The 15,230-nt window shown below is 47.3% G+C and overlaps 1 protein-coding gene across 1 annotated transcript; it reads right to left on the bottom strand.

The window, feature by feature from the left end:
• Positions 1–128: 128 nt before the first annotated feature.
• LOC106587395 (stereocilin) lies at positions 129–11,691 on the bottom strand. Its single transcript, XM_082969934.1, has 19 exons — positions 10,543–11,691; positions 9,002–9,026; positions 8,253–8,838; positions 7,234–8,142; positions 7,086–7,148; positions 6,880–7,005; positions 6,615–6,772; positions 6,348–6,534; positions 5,080–5,256; positions 4,611–4,760; positions 2,892–3,100; positions 2,654–2,816; positions 2,326–2,497; positions 2,038–2,207; positions 1,775–1,930; positions 1,525–1,667; positions 1,187–1,335; positions 565–996; positions 129–315 (listed from the first exon to the last, which is right to left on the bottom strand). Exons 1-18 carry the CDS (start codon positions 11,549–11,551, stop codon positions 848–850), a joined length of 4,701 nt encoding a protein of 1,566 aa, XP_082826060.1. The 5' UTR covers positions 11,552–11,691; the 3' UTR covers positions 129–315; positions 565–847.
• Positions 11,692–15,230: the final 3,539 nt, after the last annotated feature.

The raw sequence follows: 15,230 nt of genomic DNA, 5'->3' as shown, positions 1-15,230 counted from the left end.
TCCACACTGTAACCACAGTAACAGAGTAGCATAATCCCAAACACAGACACATCAGAATGATGCATGCAGAGTATGTCAGGCATTAGAATAGCATGAGGTGAAGGGTTCATTCCAGGATACAAATGGAACACAGTTCAAAATGTTCGGTTTATTTTTAAGTACAAATGTTACAATTCGATAAAAGAAGGTCAAAGAACAAATAAATACAAATGGGTTACTGTGTGTTTTACGATAGCTGCCATAACATACAGCATAGAGACAATAAGCACACAGTGAGGCTGTCAGCTGACCGTGTTGCCGGGGCCACATTCCTCCCTGTGGACGCAAACAAAACATACCAAACAGTGATATCACTACCACATAGTTACTGTTAAACATGACATTATGATGATATTGGTATGCTATTACAGACAAAAAACATAAATCATTGAACAACACCCATCAATAAGACCAACTAGTTCTTTCTCATGAGATGATCTTTATCCATGTCCCTGAGTCCTTAACCTTTGAATCATTACCCCTGTGAATCCTTACCTCTGAATCTTTACCCCTGTGAATCCTTACCTCTATGCTCTAGCAGGACATCCCCCTCATACTGCGCCAGGCCCAAGGCATGTCTCTGCCCACTGTTCAGCTCCACCCACTGCTTCTCTGTGACCACCCATGCCTGCTCCACATTCAGCCACGACAGCTGGACCGCACTGAATACCACCTGACACACACACACACACACACACACACACACACACACACACACACACACACACACACACACACACACACACACACACATCGTGCATCAACTAACAAAATGGGACGTAGTTTGGAGAGCATTATTTAAACAGCATTATCCAAACCAGCTCTTAAGTATCCTGAGGTGAACCAGAGAGAGTCTCACAGCCATCTTTGTGGGGGGAATCAGGGCGATAGCTTCGGGGATGAGCCCCTCCACCTGCTCCTGTACCAGAGCAGATAGAACCATGTCCTCCAGACCCGCTGGTCAGAGAGAGGGAGGGAGAGAGACAGGGAGGGAGAGAGGACTCATGTAATGAGTGTGCGTGCGAGAGGGGTGGATTCACCGGTCACTACCAACTAACTATTTCTTAGAGTTAAGGATTAAATATACTGAATATACAACAATGAAGCTTTCTGAGTTTAAACCCCTGCCCCATTTGAACAGCTGTACCTGCTAGTGTGCCAATCTCAGTGAAGACCTCGGGGCCCCAGGTACTGACGGGGCCAAAGGCCTGAGGACTGGAGAGACGGGCGGTCAGAGCCTCCATCTGCTGCTCAGAACACGGCAGGGCCAGCTCCCTCAGGAACAGAGCAGCCATGCTGTCAGTCATATAGCAGGAGGACTCATTAGGACTGAGTTGATGGAAGCATTATCACAAAGTGGAATCAGACAGCAAAAAATTACAGATGTTTTGCCTTTTGCACTATAGGCTGAGCTTTATTCACAAGGTATGTAATCTAATATTTCTGTGGTTAAAATAAAGTGTGTATTTCTAATACATGACTGACCTGAGGTTGTAGGGGTCCAGTCTGTTGATCTCTGATGGTGTGAAACCACAGAGCAGGTGTCCTAGAGAAGCCACTTCTACAGCTCCGAGCTGCTCCACCTTCAACTTCCGCTTTCGCATCACACCAACAACTGCTGCTCTCATCTGAAACGAGACACAGGGTTGGAGAGTCAAACAACCTACACCAGGAGTGGGCAACCCTCCACACTACAAATATCACACGTGAGATTGGAATATGGGAGCCTCGTCACCTTTTTTGGGCTCCAGTCGGTCAGAGCCCCCAGGTAGGCCAGGACACCCAGGTCAGTCAGGTTAGTATCCTGGAGCTCTCTCTCCCCCAGCTCAGTGACCAGACAGCCGAGCCCCAGAACCTGCTCTGGTCTCAGGCCTCTAACTGGACTGTAGGCCTGGAGGAGGGTGAAGGATAGTGCACAAAATACACAACACATTTCCACTGTCAATCTGTAGCAGGCAGTGATGAAAACCAAAACGTCTCCGATGTTCTGAAACTAACCTGCCTGAGCTTTACCCACAGTGCTCGGCGCTGCTCAGGGCTCAGTGAAGCATCCTGACCTATGACCTCCATGCACTGCCTCAACTCCTCCCCTGCCATCCGGCTCAGCTGATTGGCTGTCCATGCTGAGGGGAAGGTGCCTCTTATGTCACCACAGCTTGGGACTGGCACTGGATAGATGACATGAGACCGCAATGAGTTTAGAACCACAATGCATGATCATCAAGCTTTCCTTCAGAGCTGGTAGGTATGATGCATTTGTGATATAGAGAGCGGATCAATGATGACCTTTTCTCCTCCTGCTCTGTGCTCTGACGACCCCCCGTATCAGGCTGTGGATCCTCTCTCTCTGGCCCTGCTGGTCCACACACTGGGACACACAGGCCTGACCCACATCACTGTTCTCCCAGCGCCACTGACCTGCCAGAACCTCCTCCACCGTGTCTGCACTCAACACCACCTGATATATGGTAGTAAAACACACACTTAGCACATCCTGCTAAAAGTACACGCATGCAATCACATACAGTACTGCAGGGCTTTATTTGTCATCACCCAATGATAAAGTGATAGTCATTATAAAGGCACTTGATGTTTCGCCCAATGGAGCCCTCACCAGTGGGATGGAGTTGATCTGTTTTGGAGAGAGAGTAAACAACAGTCTGCCAACAAGCTCCACATCACCAACCGTCCATGCCGATACCTCTCTACCATAAACACACACACACACCAGCTTTTTGTTATAAATGCATACATGACAGATACCTACAAGCCCAGTGCTGCCATAACCAGCTCACAACCACCCCAGGCCTCCCACTCTACCATCTCCTAAAAGAGACCCAGCTGTCTCTCACCCCAGCAGGTCTCTCCCAGTAAGCAGAGCAGCCATGTCCTTCAGGGTGTCCCTGGGCAGGCAGTACCCCCTCAGCTCATCCAGCTGCAGCCCCAGGGCCCCTCTGTCCACCAGCCCCAGGGTATCCCTGTCCAGGAAGGGCAACAGGGGCCCCAGGAGGTCCACAGAGGCCCCCCTGAGCTCCCCCTCAGCCAGGCCCTGAGAGGTGCCCTGAATGGACACACCAGAACACAGTTACTACAGTATAATTACTGCAGGTACTACAGTATAATGACTACAGCTGACAACAAAGCACAATCTGTTTAGCAGATTATTAAGTATTGTAATGCCATGCATTCCAACCCTGTATCATTATGTTTGGATGAATTGATCAATGTTTATGTTTTATTAATTAGGAGGATTTCGTGCTAATAATATTATAGTCTCTCCTCACCAGCACAGTGATGGCCTTTTCTGCTAAGGCCATCTGCTTATGACGGGGCAGCTTGAGGAATTCCACAAAGTGCTGCTGAATGTGAGCCAGGATGGCTGTCAGTGAAGTATTAGACAGGCTCTCAATCAGGTTCACCCTGGGATAGCAGAAATAACCAGATTAATATTGTATAGAGAGAGATTAAATGTTGGAACATTTATACAATATATTTTGGAGTGAATGATATCTTACGGTAATTCTGCAGCAAACCAGGGGCTTATACCATCCAGGTCTTCCTCTGGTCTTTTCCGCAGCTCCTCTACGACGCATTTCCTCTGGTAACAAAACACAAAAGATCTGAACAAACTAGTATGAAATAGGAAGCTCTGAAGAATTCCATGAATACTTTTCTTGACATTTGATATGGTAGATAAAATACTATAGATAAAGAAAGATGTATCTAAATATAGAAAGAAAGGGGTGAGAGAGAAAGAGGAGGGGAGGAGGACACGAGGGATACCATGTGGGTAGCTTGTGGTTCCTCACCAGAGCTGGTCTCACCCCTCCTGGCAACTCACTGACAAACTGAAGCAACTCTGAAAAATTGGTTTCATTGGTCCAAAGCTTTAGCCAATCACAGCTCATTCCACCAGCAATATGGCCCAAGTCCCTAAAGACCAAATAGATGACTGGATGAATAAATTGTATCTGGAAGACTGCATTGCATTTGTAATCCAGGTAAGGGAAACCTAATGAAAATCTGGGTACTGACTAAGTCTCCAATTTTGTCATGTAATGATTTGCATGAATATCACATGATATTCAATAATACAGCACATACCCATGACACCTAATAACATTTGACTTACTCTACAGTGTCTCTGGTAATGATTTCAGATTGATGGGTCCTCTTGAAAAGTAGCTGAGCCTATATAATTCAGAAAGACAAAGTGTGTAAGGGAGAGAGAAAACAAGTGGTGAAAGGAATCTAATACACCCTTGACTCTGACAAAATCTATTTAAGGTAGGCATTACTCATTTATACCCCCCTCCAGACTATTGTACTACATCCAAACCAATTTGCTTGATGACGGCTGAGGCGTATGGGGTATTAATATCCTGAATGGCTCATCTGAAGCATATCCAATGATTTGCAGATTAATGGGAGCCCAGACCCACACTGGCAGCTTGGCAGCATGGCTTTCGCTCTAGAGCAACAACAGTAATGACGCTATACCATAGCCAAAGGAGTGGGTGTTTATGTAGTGTTGTCTGTTCAGACGAAGCATAGTGGAGATGGATATGCACCTGTTGAGGGGACCAGGGCAGGTCTCTGTACAGGCTCATATCTCTCAGGAATGTCTCTCCATCCAGAACCTCTATCAGCTCCCTCAGGGGCACAAACGGCAGGAGACATTGGAGCTGCACTGTGAAGTTCCTTGAGTTGCTGGCTAAAGCCTTTAAAAAAAGCAAAGGAATAAACAATTGAATATGTACCTGAGTAATAGTAATTAGTAATAGGTTAAGTACTGTACTTATGGAATTACTTCCAGGTAAATTCCCAATGACTAGCCATTTAGCCATATAAGGTAGTTGATGATTGACAGCATAATTGGTTTGTTAGCATTTAAATTCCACCATCTCTTTACTGTGTCATCATCTGCTCTCAGTGTGGTAAGAAAGACAATGCAGAGCCACTGGAAATGGTGAATAAAGAACAGTTTGACAGCAAGGAGAAAGTAATCTCCCCACAGAGAAACAAGAGCACCTTACTTACCTCCTGCAGTGCCCTGTGGAGCATGGCTCTAAGGGCAGGCTTCAGGTCAGCCAGTAGAGTGCGCCAGCACTGGCAGTGAGTGGTTCCACTGATCTCGGACCAGTGTATGCCTCTGAGCACAGCAGGGGACAGGCCAGGCAGTAAGGGCTTCAGCCTGCACAGTGTATCCATGGTGAGCTGACAAGGAGAGGATCACCATGGAAATATGGCCTCGTAAGAATGCACAACAAGCTGTGTAGATTAAAACATAACTGAAGAGATCACTAATAAGCCTTTACTTACATTTGTGTCTTGTGAAATTTTGGATAATATCTGGAACGCCTGGGGGAAGTTAAAAACAACATGTAATGTTCGCTCAGCAGAAAACAACATACCGGTAGATTCAGAGTGTAGGCATAGTCCATGCAGTGCTGACCTGTGCTGGGGAGAAGCTGGGCAGGCCTGGGTGTGTTAGCAGGTCCAAGAGCTGTAGTGAGGGCAGTGACTGCAGGAAGGAAGCCCCTAGCTGGGGCAGTAGGCCCCTGAGGGTGGCCAGTGCTGGAGGAGGTAGAGTGCTGGCGTTCAGAGGCCGCACCGCCTGGACCAGCCAGAGGGACAGCTGGACAGGGCAAGAGCAGGATCAACAGGGTCAGAGCCCCTCACATATGATATGGACTGTATACGTATACAAATGGCAATACTGATATTTTTACTGATATCCTAACAGGTGTGTAGGAGGAAAGAAATGTCACACTGCCACAAAATGAACTTGGAACCTTTGGAGTGCATCCCAATTTTTACATGCAATTCTCTCTCACCCTGCCTGAAGCACTGATGAGTCCCTCAGACACACAGAGAGCTAGCTGCTGCCAAAGAGCAGAGGACACAGGGGAAGCCAGCAGAAACGGACGCAGCTCCTCTGGTTTCAGGTAACAAACCAGAACTCCCAGCCTGTTGAGAAATAATGCCCTCGTCTCTCTGGTCTAATACTCTGGTAACTGCACAAAGGGACACTGTGGCTCTGGTCAGAAATAGAGCACTATGTGGAATAGTTTACAACTTGAGACAAAAGACCCTACCTCGATATGTTATCACTGGTGAAGTTCCTTTTTTTAATAAATAGAGTCCGTAGAACATGACGACCCCTTGTTCCATCCAGACTGGTGTTTCCCAGAAACTCCACCAGGGGACTCAGCTTAAGGAGGGACATGATGACAGAGTAATGCCAATGCAGTACACAATACTTCATGAAAATATCTGTAGATTAGATAAGGAATGAGATGTCTAACCTGGTCTGATGTCAGCTGTTGAAATTGGCTGACTGGGAGGTGTGGGAGCAGTGGGAGGATGGAGCTGAGGAAGTATGGTGGCCAGGAAGGGACATCTCCCACCACACTGGACTGCAGGAGCCTCTTCACAAACGCCTGTTTCTGTGGAGACTTCATCTCTGTGCTGTGGTCACGGATCGCCATCAACCTATGATACAACACAGAACCAGTCAACACGATTACCTTTGACCTTTGGCATGAAATGGCAGCTCAGGTCCAGTAACTCACACACTGGTGTTGACCAACAGGGAGGTGGGGAAGCTCATGATGTCAGAGACGGACATGAAAGGTATGAACTGTGATAGGTCGACGAAGAGGTCAGGGGTCACACGAGGGAACTTGTGGATGAAGGCGGACGTCATGGTCTCCATGGCCTGCAGTTCTCTCTGAGAGGACTGGAGGAGACAGTGGTCTTTATTGACAGTAGTAGTAACTTAGTAACATCCCTACTTTCCAGCATCCATGACTAAACTGAGAGTGTTTGAGGTCAAACCTGAGTGGTTTCTACGTGCAGCTGGTCCCAGCTCTGGTGCATGTGAGACAGAAACCTCTTCACCGCATCTTTCTCTGCTGACATCACCAGTGTGCGGATACTCTCCCTGGGCATTTGGAGGTACTCCTGGAGAGAAAACAATGTTCACCCTAGTACAGGTAAGCAGTTAATCTGCATCATAACCATTTTATAAAGGTGTACAGTACCTGCATTAGGACTCTGAGGGCAGAGGAGTTGTCCTCTCTCTCAATGAGGTCCCATAATACAGGCTGTCAGGACAGAGGAGGCATTCACATTACCTTCATGTGTCTATGTTTGTGTGTATGTGTTCTATATATAAGGTATGTGGCTTACACTGAAGCAGCTAAGCAGGTCCTCTTTGAGAGCGGCGCTCTGCTCCTTGCGCAGGAACAAGCCCACGGTTTGGAGCACGCTCAGTGAGGCGTCAGGACGCAGAGTTGCCCAGAATGAGGCGTTGTCAAGGAGACTGGAGAGGAGGATGGCCTGACCCAGGCCCTGCCTCACCTCCCCCTCCCCCTCATCCAGTCCCGCCGAGAGCCCAACCACAAAGTCCAGTACCCTCAGCACGTACCCCACAGCCCCCACCCAGCCTCCTCGCTCACCCCCATCCACCTCACACACACTCAGCCTGTGCAGTGCCTCCACCAGCAGCGGAGCAGGACTCACACACAGCTGTGATGTGTCAAAGTCGTACGGCGCCGGGAGCATGTCAAAGAACCACTGGAGGAAGCACTTCCTGTCCTCCTGTTCTACATCCAGGTCAACACAAAGGTCAGAGAACTTAGGATAGGCTGGGAGTAGCCTGCGGTAGAGGGTGGCATTGCTACAAACGTACTCCCTCAGCCCCTCTGTACTGACACAGAGCTCCAGCAGGGAGGCATTGGTGAAATGCTGCAGGCTCCACTTCCTGTAGTCACATGTGTCTTCTATGGATTCAGGGTGGGAGGAGTTGTGGAGTCTGGAGCAGTACTCTGCAGCCCAGCTGCCCTCCGGAATGGATGGGTGGGAGGGATGGGCCTCAGGGGACTCGCTGCCACACAGGGCTGAGACCAGAGCAGAAGTGTTGGGCAGGAAGCATCGTCTGAAGTCCTGGGCGCTGAGGGACCTGGTGCCCAGCTGGGCCAGGCAGGCTTCGTCAGGCCCTGGGCTGCCCCCGCCCTCCACCACCTCCCCTGACAGCTGCACACACAGGTCACCTATACTGGACTGGTTGAAGTAGTGGTAGTCCTTCATCTCTGCAGCCTGCAAACATCACAGGCAGAATGTAGTTAGACATTGTGGAGAAGTTAAAAAAGTGAGTTGAGAACCCAACTCTTTTGCATTCAGAAGTGGGGTTTGATCATGGACTGTACCTGGTGTGCTCGCTGCAGCCAAAAGGAGGAGTTGGCACACACAGTGTTGTTGAACTGGTGAGCGAAGAACTCGCTGCAGACGTGGACCCACAGGAAGTCATCCTCGGCTGCAGACAGGTACCAGGCGGCGTCGGAACACGTGGCGTGTAGGTCGGGTCCCACCTGACCAACCTCCGGGTCCACAGACCCATCGTCCCCGTCGAACAGGTTACAGTAGAGGAACACAGTGAAGTTGGACACCCCAGTAAGGCCTGGGATAGAGGCGTTACACGCTGCTTCCAGGATCTCTGCTGAGGCAAAGTACCTCATCTCTCTCAGGTGGCTGTGGCCAACTTCTACTGCCTCAGACTGGGGCTTGAGGAGACGGGAACGGCGGGGTACTGGGGTTGAGCTGGGTGGATGTTTCTGTTTGGGCGCCCTGCGGGGTGACAGGGCTGGTCTAGGGCGAGAGGGGCGTGGTGGGGGTCTGGGGTCCCCACTCACACCCTCTATGGCTGGGCAGGAGAGGAAGGGAGGGGTGCTGGGAGGGCCCTGCGAGTTGAAGCCCAGAGCCTGAGCATTCCACGTGACATTATGTCTAATCCCCCTACAAGTCACAGACAAGGGGAGAGAGTATGGTAAACTAAGGTACTACAAACAACATACATTTTCTATTAACCTCATAGTCTTGGTGAGGGAAAGTTATAAAATGAAACCATCATGATGCATGTAGTTTATATTATAAGCTTAGTTTTTTCTCGATTACTTACCATAAGATTAGCTGTCTCAGGTCACCTTTGAAAAGATAGATAAGAAAAAGATAGATAAAAGATAGATTAATGGAAAATCACAGACAGTGTAAGAGAGCTAGTGAATATTATGGTAGATCAATGGTGGAAAAAGCGACTTGCACCATACAATCGAGCCTGATGTAACAGCATAGCTGGGCTCACAATGCCCAGGAGATAGTGTTACTGGCATCAATGAGAGGGCAAAGAGATTAGCCAAAGCATGGGATGCAGGGTAACACCGATCCTCTCAATGACTAACATTGCCATTATGATTTTAAAGCACTGTCAGTCCAAACACTCTCATGTGTCATGGGTTTCAGTCTAAATCATTCATGACTAATGAGTAAGAGCTGTTTGAGACATATTATCAGCTTAGTATGAAGGGAAATTAAATTCAATAGACCTTGATCAACATGCATGACCTGTCTCTGACATGTGTTTTATAAGAACAGTAAAAGAGCATATATACTGAACAAAAATATAAACGCAACATGTAAAGTGTTGGCCCAATTTTTTATGAGCTGAAACAAAAGATCCCAGAAATTTTCCATACGCACAAAAAGCTTATTTCTCTCAAATGTTGTGCACAAATTTGTTTACATCCCTGTTAGTGAGCATTTCTCCTTTGCCAAAATAATCCATCCACCTGGACAGGTGTGGCATATAAAGAAGCTGATTAAACAGCATGATCATTAATTACACAGGCGCACCTTGTGCTGGGAACAATAAAATGTGCAGTTTTGTCACATAACACAATGCCACAGATGTCTCTTTTGAGGGAGTGTGCAGTTGGCATGCTGACTGCAGGAATGTCCAAAAGAGCTGTTGCCAGATAATTTAATGTTGATTTCTCTATCATAAGCCGCCTCCAACATCGTTTTAGAGAATTTGGCAGAGTATCTCGAGTAGCACAGTGGTCTAAGGCACTGCATCTCAGTGCAAGAGGTGTCACTACAGTCCCTGGTTTGAATCCAGGCTGTATCACATCCGGCCGTGATTGGGAGTCCCATAGGGCGGCATACAATTGGCTCAGCGTTGTCCGGGGTAGGATGTCATTGTAAATAAGAATTTGTTCTTAACTGACTTGCCTAGTTAAATGAAATCCAACCACAGCTCAAGTGTAACCACGCTAGCCCAGGACCGCCACATCTGGATTATTTCTGTCTGTAAAAAAACCTTTTGTTGTGAAGAACTCATTCTGATTGGCTGCGCCTCTGCCCAGTCATGTGAAATCCATAGATTAGGGCGTAATGAATTTATTTCAATTTAGTGATTTCATTCTATGAAGTGTAACTCACTAAAATCTTGTAGCATGTTGAATATATATTTTTGTTTAGTTTAGCTAGCCACCAGGGTTGAGGCTCAATTCCAGTTGAATTCAGTCAAATCACAAAATCCTCAAGGAAAGAAATAGGAAGTATTCCATTCATACATTGAATTTCAGCTCATCCACTGAATTGACTAAATTGAAGTGGAACTGACCCCAACCTTTTGGTGAATGGGGAGCATCATGGACTCACCAACGGAACATCTGCCCTTATGTTTGGGCTGTGGCACGTCCACCACGCTGCTGACATCATCAAGCAGCGCCATGGTAACACGGGACACCTTTCTCCTCAGGTTGCCGTACACCGAGCTGCCCACCCTGTGCAAGAATCCCCTTCTGAGGCCGTCCAATCCCTGCAGCAGGGCAGGGTTTTGCTCTGCCAGCTGCCCCGCCCTCTGCCCCCCATCGGAGCGTGATAAAGCCTGCAGGAGCAGTGTCTGAAGGGAGTCCAGGTCTCCCCCCATGTCCCTTCTGTCCCCAACGTCCCCTTGAGTGGCATTCCCAGACAACCCCTCCTCTCTCAGGGCCTTGGGGGGCATGCTGAAGGGTTTCAGGCGCCCAAAAGCAGCCGAGCCCCTTCTCTGGTTGGCCCCCATCCCCGCAGGGTGCAGGTTCACCACGGGCTTCCAGTTGCGTATCTCCATGAAGCGGAGGAACTGTGTTAGCCAGCTGACACTGAAGGCACATTCACCTCGGCCCCTCAGGGCACAGATGAAGCCCTGCAGCCCGGCGCTGGCCTGGCCATAGGTCCCGCTGACCAGCGCCTGCAGGGCCGCCTCAAGCAGGGCACTCACTGTCCTCCAGTTCTGGGACAGGAAGTCAAGCAGGGGCCTGTAGGGCTGCCGCTCAGACAGGGACATGAGGCTCTGCAGAAGCCCCAGCAGCCCGTCCCAGTGAGGGCTGCCTCTCAGGGACAGAAACCAGTCCTGGAGTCTGACGCTGGGCCTGGGGGGCTCCCGGCTGTCCCACTGGTTCAGCGCAGCACCCCCTTCTGACTGGATGAAGGACTGTAATACCTTCTCCCACAGTTGTTCCTCGTCAGAGACAAGCTGTCGCTCCTCCAGCTCAGCACCCATCTCCTGGAGGTACATGGAGATATTGTAGAGGAAGCCTGACAGACGGTGCCTGTCCACAGGCTTCTGGAGGGAGGGGAGGCCCATGTTCTTACTGGGCAGCAGGCCCAGGGTCTTCAGACTTCCCATGATGCTCCTCACCACGCTGTGGACCTGCTGGTCTTGGGTTCTCTCCGGGGAGGCAGGCTCTTTGGTAGGATACCACCCCCCTCCTTTACGCCATATTGATACTAACTCCTTGAAAATGGGCTCTCTTTGGTCCTCTTTTTTACTTGCTGGAAATGATGTTGAAAAGCCATATTTTGAGCATGATACAGCAAACATTATTAATATCAAGGTATCATAACACCATTACACTACATCATAACAAGAAATTGTAAGATACAGTCTCCTCACCTGAACTGTTGGTGGATGTATTGCCCAGTAAAACAACCAACAGTGTGATGCGCATGACCCTAAACACCGTCATCTTCTCTACCACCTCCAAGCCAGTGCTGATGATGTCACAGTGATGTCACATCTGTCTCTGAGTCTGTGGCCTAAGTTTGATTGATGTCATATCCCTGAGTTTGGACTGCATCCCCTGTTACAGCCTTCCTCTGGCAATGGGTTGGGGTCAGTGGGGTGGACACAGGGAGTAGAGTGTTTCATTGTAGAGTGGACATTAAACCTTAATGACAGGCCACCGTCACCTGACCACCTTCCCTCTCACAATAGAGGTGCATTACCATGGATTTTAATCAACTGAGGTATATTCTTTATTCTTTCTATGATCTTGAAGCAGTTTTGAGTGAGACTTTGAAATATGAAACACACAGAAGGAATACAAATACTGGTACTAAATAAGTTGTTTATCTATCCAGAAATATTCTCTTTTCAAACGGGTCTTAGACATTATGAGAGCATGAAGGTAGGTTAACATTTGCCACCTATGCATCTCTATCCATATACTTGGGATTTGTTTGATGTCCCAAAAATACTAAACAGCAGTCATCTGCAATATCAAAAGGAGTATAAAGAGATTTATAGTTGTTTGTACTCACCAATAACGCTCCATTCAGTTCTTCAAATCCTTGAAAATCTGTTTATAAGGCTTTGTGAATATCTCCATAAGTTCCAGGTATAAATGTGCACTAAAACAATATTATTTGACCTCTTTTCTCTCTGTCTGTCCCTCTCACTTTCAACTTCTCTCCCTCTCTTTGTTTCCCTGTCAGCCCCTCCCACTCCTACTCTCCCTCTCTGTGTTCATCTTGTTTTGTGTACCTGCTCACCCAGACCCTGAGATCCAGTTGGAGGAATTAGGACCATAGCTTAACCTCATATTTCAGTGGTATCCCCGTCTTGTGCCAGCTGACTGTTTTCTAAGGTGAGTTTAACGCAATGGAGGACAAATCAAATCAAATCAAAATGTTTCACCTTACAGTGAAATGCGTACTTACGAGCCCCTAACCAACAATGCAGTTTCAAAAAATACAGATAAGAATAAGAGATAAAAGTAACAAGTAATTAAAAAGCATCAGTGAAATAACAATAGCGAGACTATATACAGGGGGGTACCGATACAGAGTCAATGTGCAGGGCCACCGGTTATTTGAGGTAGTATGTACATGTAGGTAGAGTTATTAAAGTGACTATGCATAGATGACAACAGGACAGGACAATGGACAGGACAATAGGCGGGACAGCACAATGGATAGGACAATGGATAAAGTGTTGTCTGTACGGCGCTAAGGTTGCATGTGTAGGAACAAAAATAAACTTTAACAAAACTCTATGACTATGTCATACTGTAGAGGTGGTCCCTTCTATCAGGGCATTTACTATAAAAGGTTTAGATTTCCCCATGATATGTGAAACAACCCACTTTTGGAAAGAATAAAACAAACTTGTTTTGCTATATTTCAATAGTTCTTTGCATCTAATATGTTGATTTCAGTGTTGTTTTGGAACAATCCCAAGGTTAGGACTGTCAGCTTGATTCACAAGCAGGGTTCAAATCTGGATGGTATTAATCACACCCAGGTTATCTCTCCCATTCTCTAGCTGTCCCATGTCTCCCACTGACTAATTCTCTATTGAACTGTCTCTCAGCTATGGCTCATCCTGTGTGACTCTGGGTCTGTGGAGTATAGGTTTACCCAGAGGGCCAAGCCAGCGCCTCTCTGTGGGCTGTCACAGAGCAGACACATCCATCCTCTGTTCACTGCAGCCACACAATCAGGCCCTGTACTGGGCCACAGCGGCAGGCTCCCTGGTGTCAGACCGCTGTCTGCAGGCCCCGTAACCACCGTAACCTGAGTGGGGAAAGTGAAAGGATCCCTCCCTGCCCCCCTGGCCCTTTAACTCTGTGTCACTGTGGCCTGTTGTGGAACAATAACTTCCTCTTGTATTATTGATGCCGTAGGGAACAGCAGTCAGTCAGCGCTGTGGGGTTCAGTTTGCTAAAGGAATATATAATGAGAAACAGGATAGCGCCAGCCTCTCTGTGTCCCAGCTCAGATAGACACACAAAACACACTGGTGAGACCTTCGAAACAGAGGATGTTGGAGAGACAAGGGACCTGTTTGAATACATGAAGAGGGCACCCTTCACATAGAGATAGATACTCTATATCTATGATCCATCCATCCACCCCTCTTGAAATAATCACTGGTTGGATGGGTGAAGTCAAGGATTCCACCAAATATCTTTCACCAGTCCTGTCATGTCAGATCAGGGATTATTTCAAGGTAGGGTTGATTTATGGATGCATTTTCAAAGTGATCAAGTGGTACAGGAGGCCATGTGGGTCAAATGAGAACAAAGAACTGCAATGAAATGTAATCGCCACTTGTCGTAGGAAGAAGAGGACCAAAGTGCAGCGTGTGTGTCGTTCCACTTTTTATTTATACTGTGAAACTATGCAATACATAAATACACTGAATGAAAGAAAGAAAAAAACATGACGCAGAGATGAACACATACACAACTCAAAATGAATCACCCACAAAACCCAGGTGGAAAAACACCTACTTAAGTATGATCTCCAATTAGAGACAATGAGGACCAGCTGCCTCTAATTGGAGATCATCCCAAACAAAACCCCAACATAGAAATAGAAAACTAGAACCTAAACATAGAAATAGAAAACATAGGGAGAGAAAAACCTGTCACACCCTGACCTACTCTACCATAGAAAATAACATATTTCTATGGTCAGGACGTGACAGCCACTAGTACACTCTCGATAATGAAAATGTTACATTGGTCCTTTGGCAAATAATGTAACTCACCATTGTTATCAATTATGGAATCAATAATGGAGTCAATTGTGGTCTCAGTCTCTAGATCTGGGACTGAAGAAATGTGGTATTGGTCTGACCCCCGCTGGCTGCAACCTGGTCTCAGAGCATTTCATATTATTCTTTATGTAAATCCGAGACACTCCATTTAGTATGATATGTTACGTTTTGTATGGTATGTATTAATTTGTGGATGTCTGTCTCGACTTCCGCTGAAGTTGTTCCCTCTCCTTGTTCGGGCGGTGTTCGGCGGTCGACGTCACCGACTTTCTAGACATCGTTGATCCATTTTTGTTTTGTCTTGTCTTACTGGTTCCAATCCCATCAATTACATGTTGTGTATTTAACCCTCTGTTTCCCCTCATGTCCTTGTCGGTGATTGTTTATTGTAAGTGTATGTGTACGTCTGTACTGGTGTACCCATTGATTTTTATTATTATGTTTTCCGGTGGGTTTTTTGTGAATAAACTGCGCCGTTGGAAACACAGTTATTTCTCTCCTGTGTCTGACTTCTCTGCCGCCA

Source organism: Salmo salar, chromosome 26, assembly GCF_965601325.2.
Source record: "Salmo salar chromosome 26, fSalSal1, whole genome shotgun sequence".
Taxonomy (NCBI): Eukaryota; Metazoa; Chordata; class Actinopteri; order Salmoniformes; family Salmonidae; genus Salmo; species Salmo salar.
The sequence above is the reverse complement of the archived record's forward strand: the minus strand, read 5'-3'. Positions and strand labels throughout refer to the sequence as shown.

Excerpts from the sequence above, each read along its gene's own strand:
- LOC106587395 (XM_082969934.1), bottom strand. The coding sequence starts at position 11,551 with ATGGGAAGTCTGAAGACCCTGGGCCTGCTGCCCAGTAAGAACATGGGC. Across the intron at positions 7,149-7,233 it reads ACCTGCTTAGCTGCTTCAGT|CCTGTATTATGGGACCTCAT; the intron begins GTAAGCCACATA and ends CTGTCCTGACAG. Across the intron at positions 2,208-2,325 it reads ACAGAGCAGGAGGAGAAAAG|TGCCAGTCCCAAGCTGTGGT; the intron begins GTCATCATTGAT and ends TCATCTATCCAG.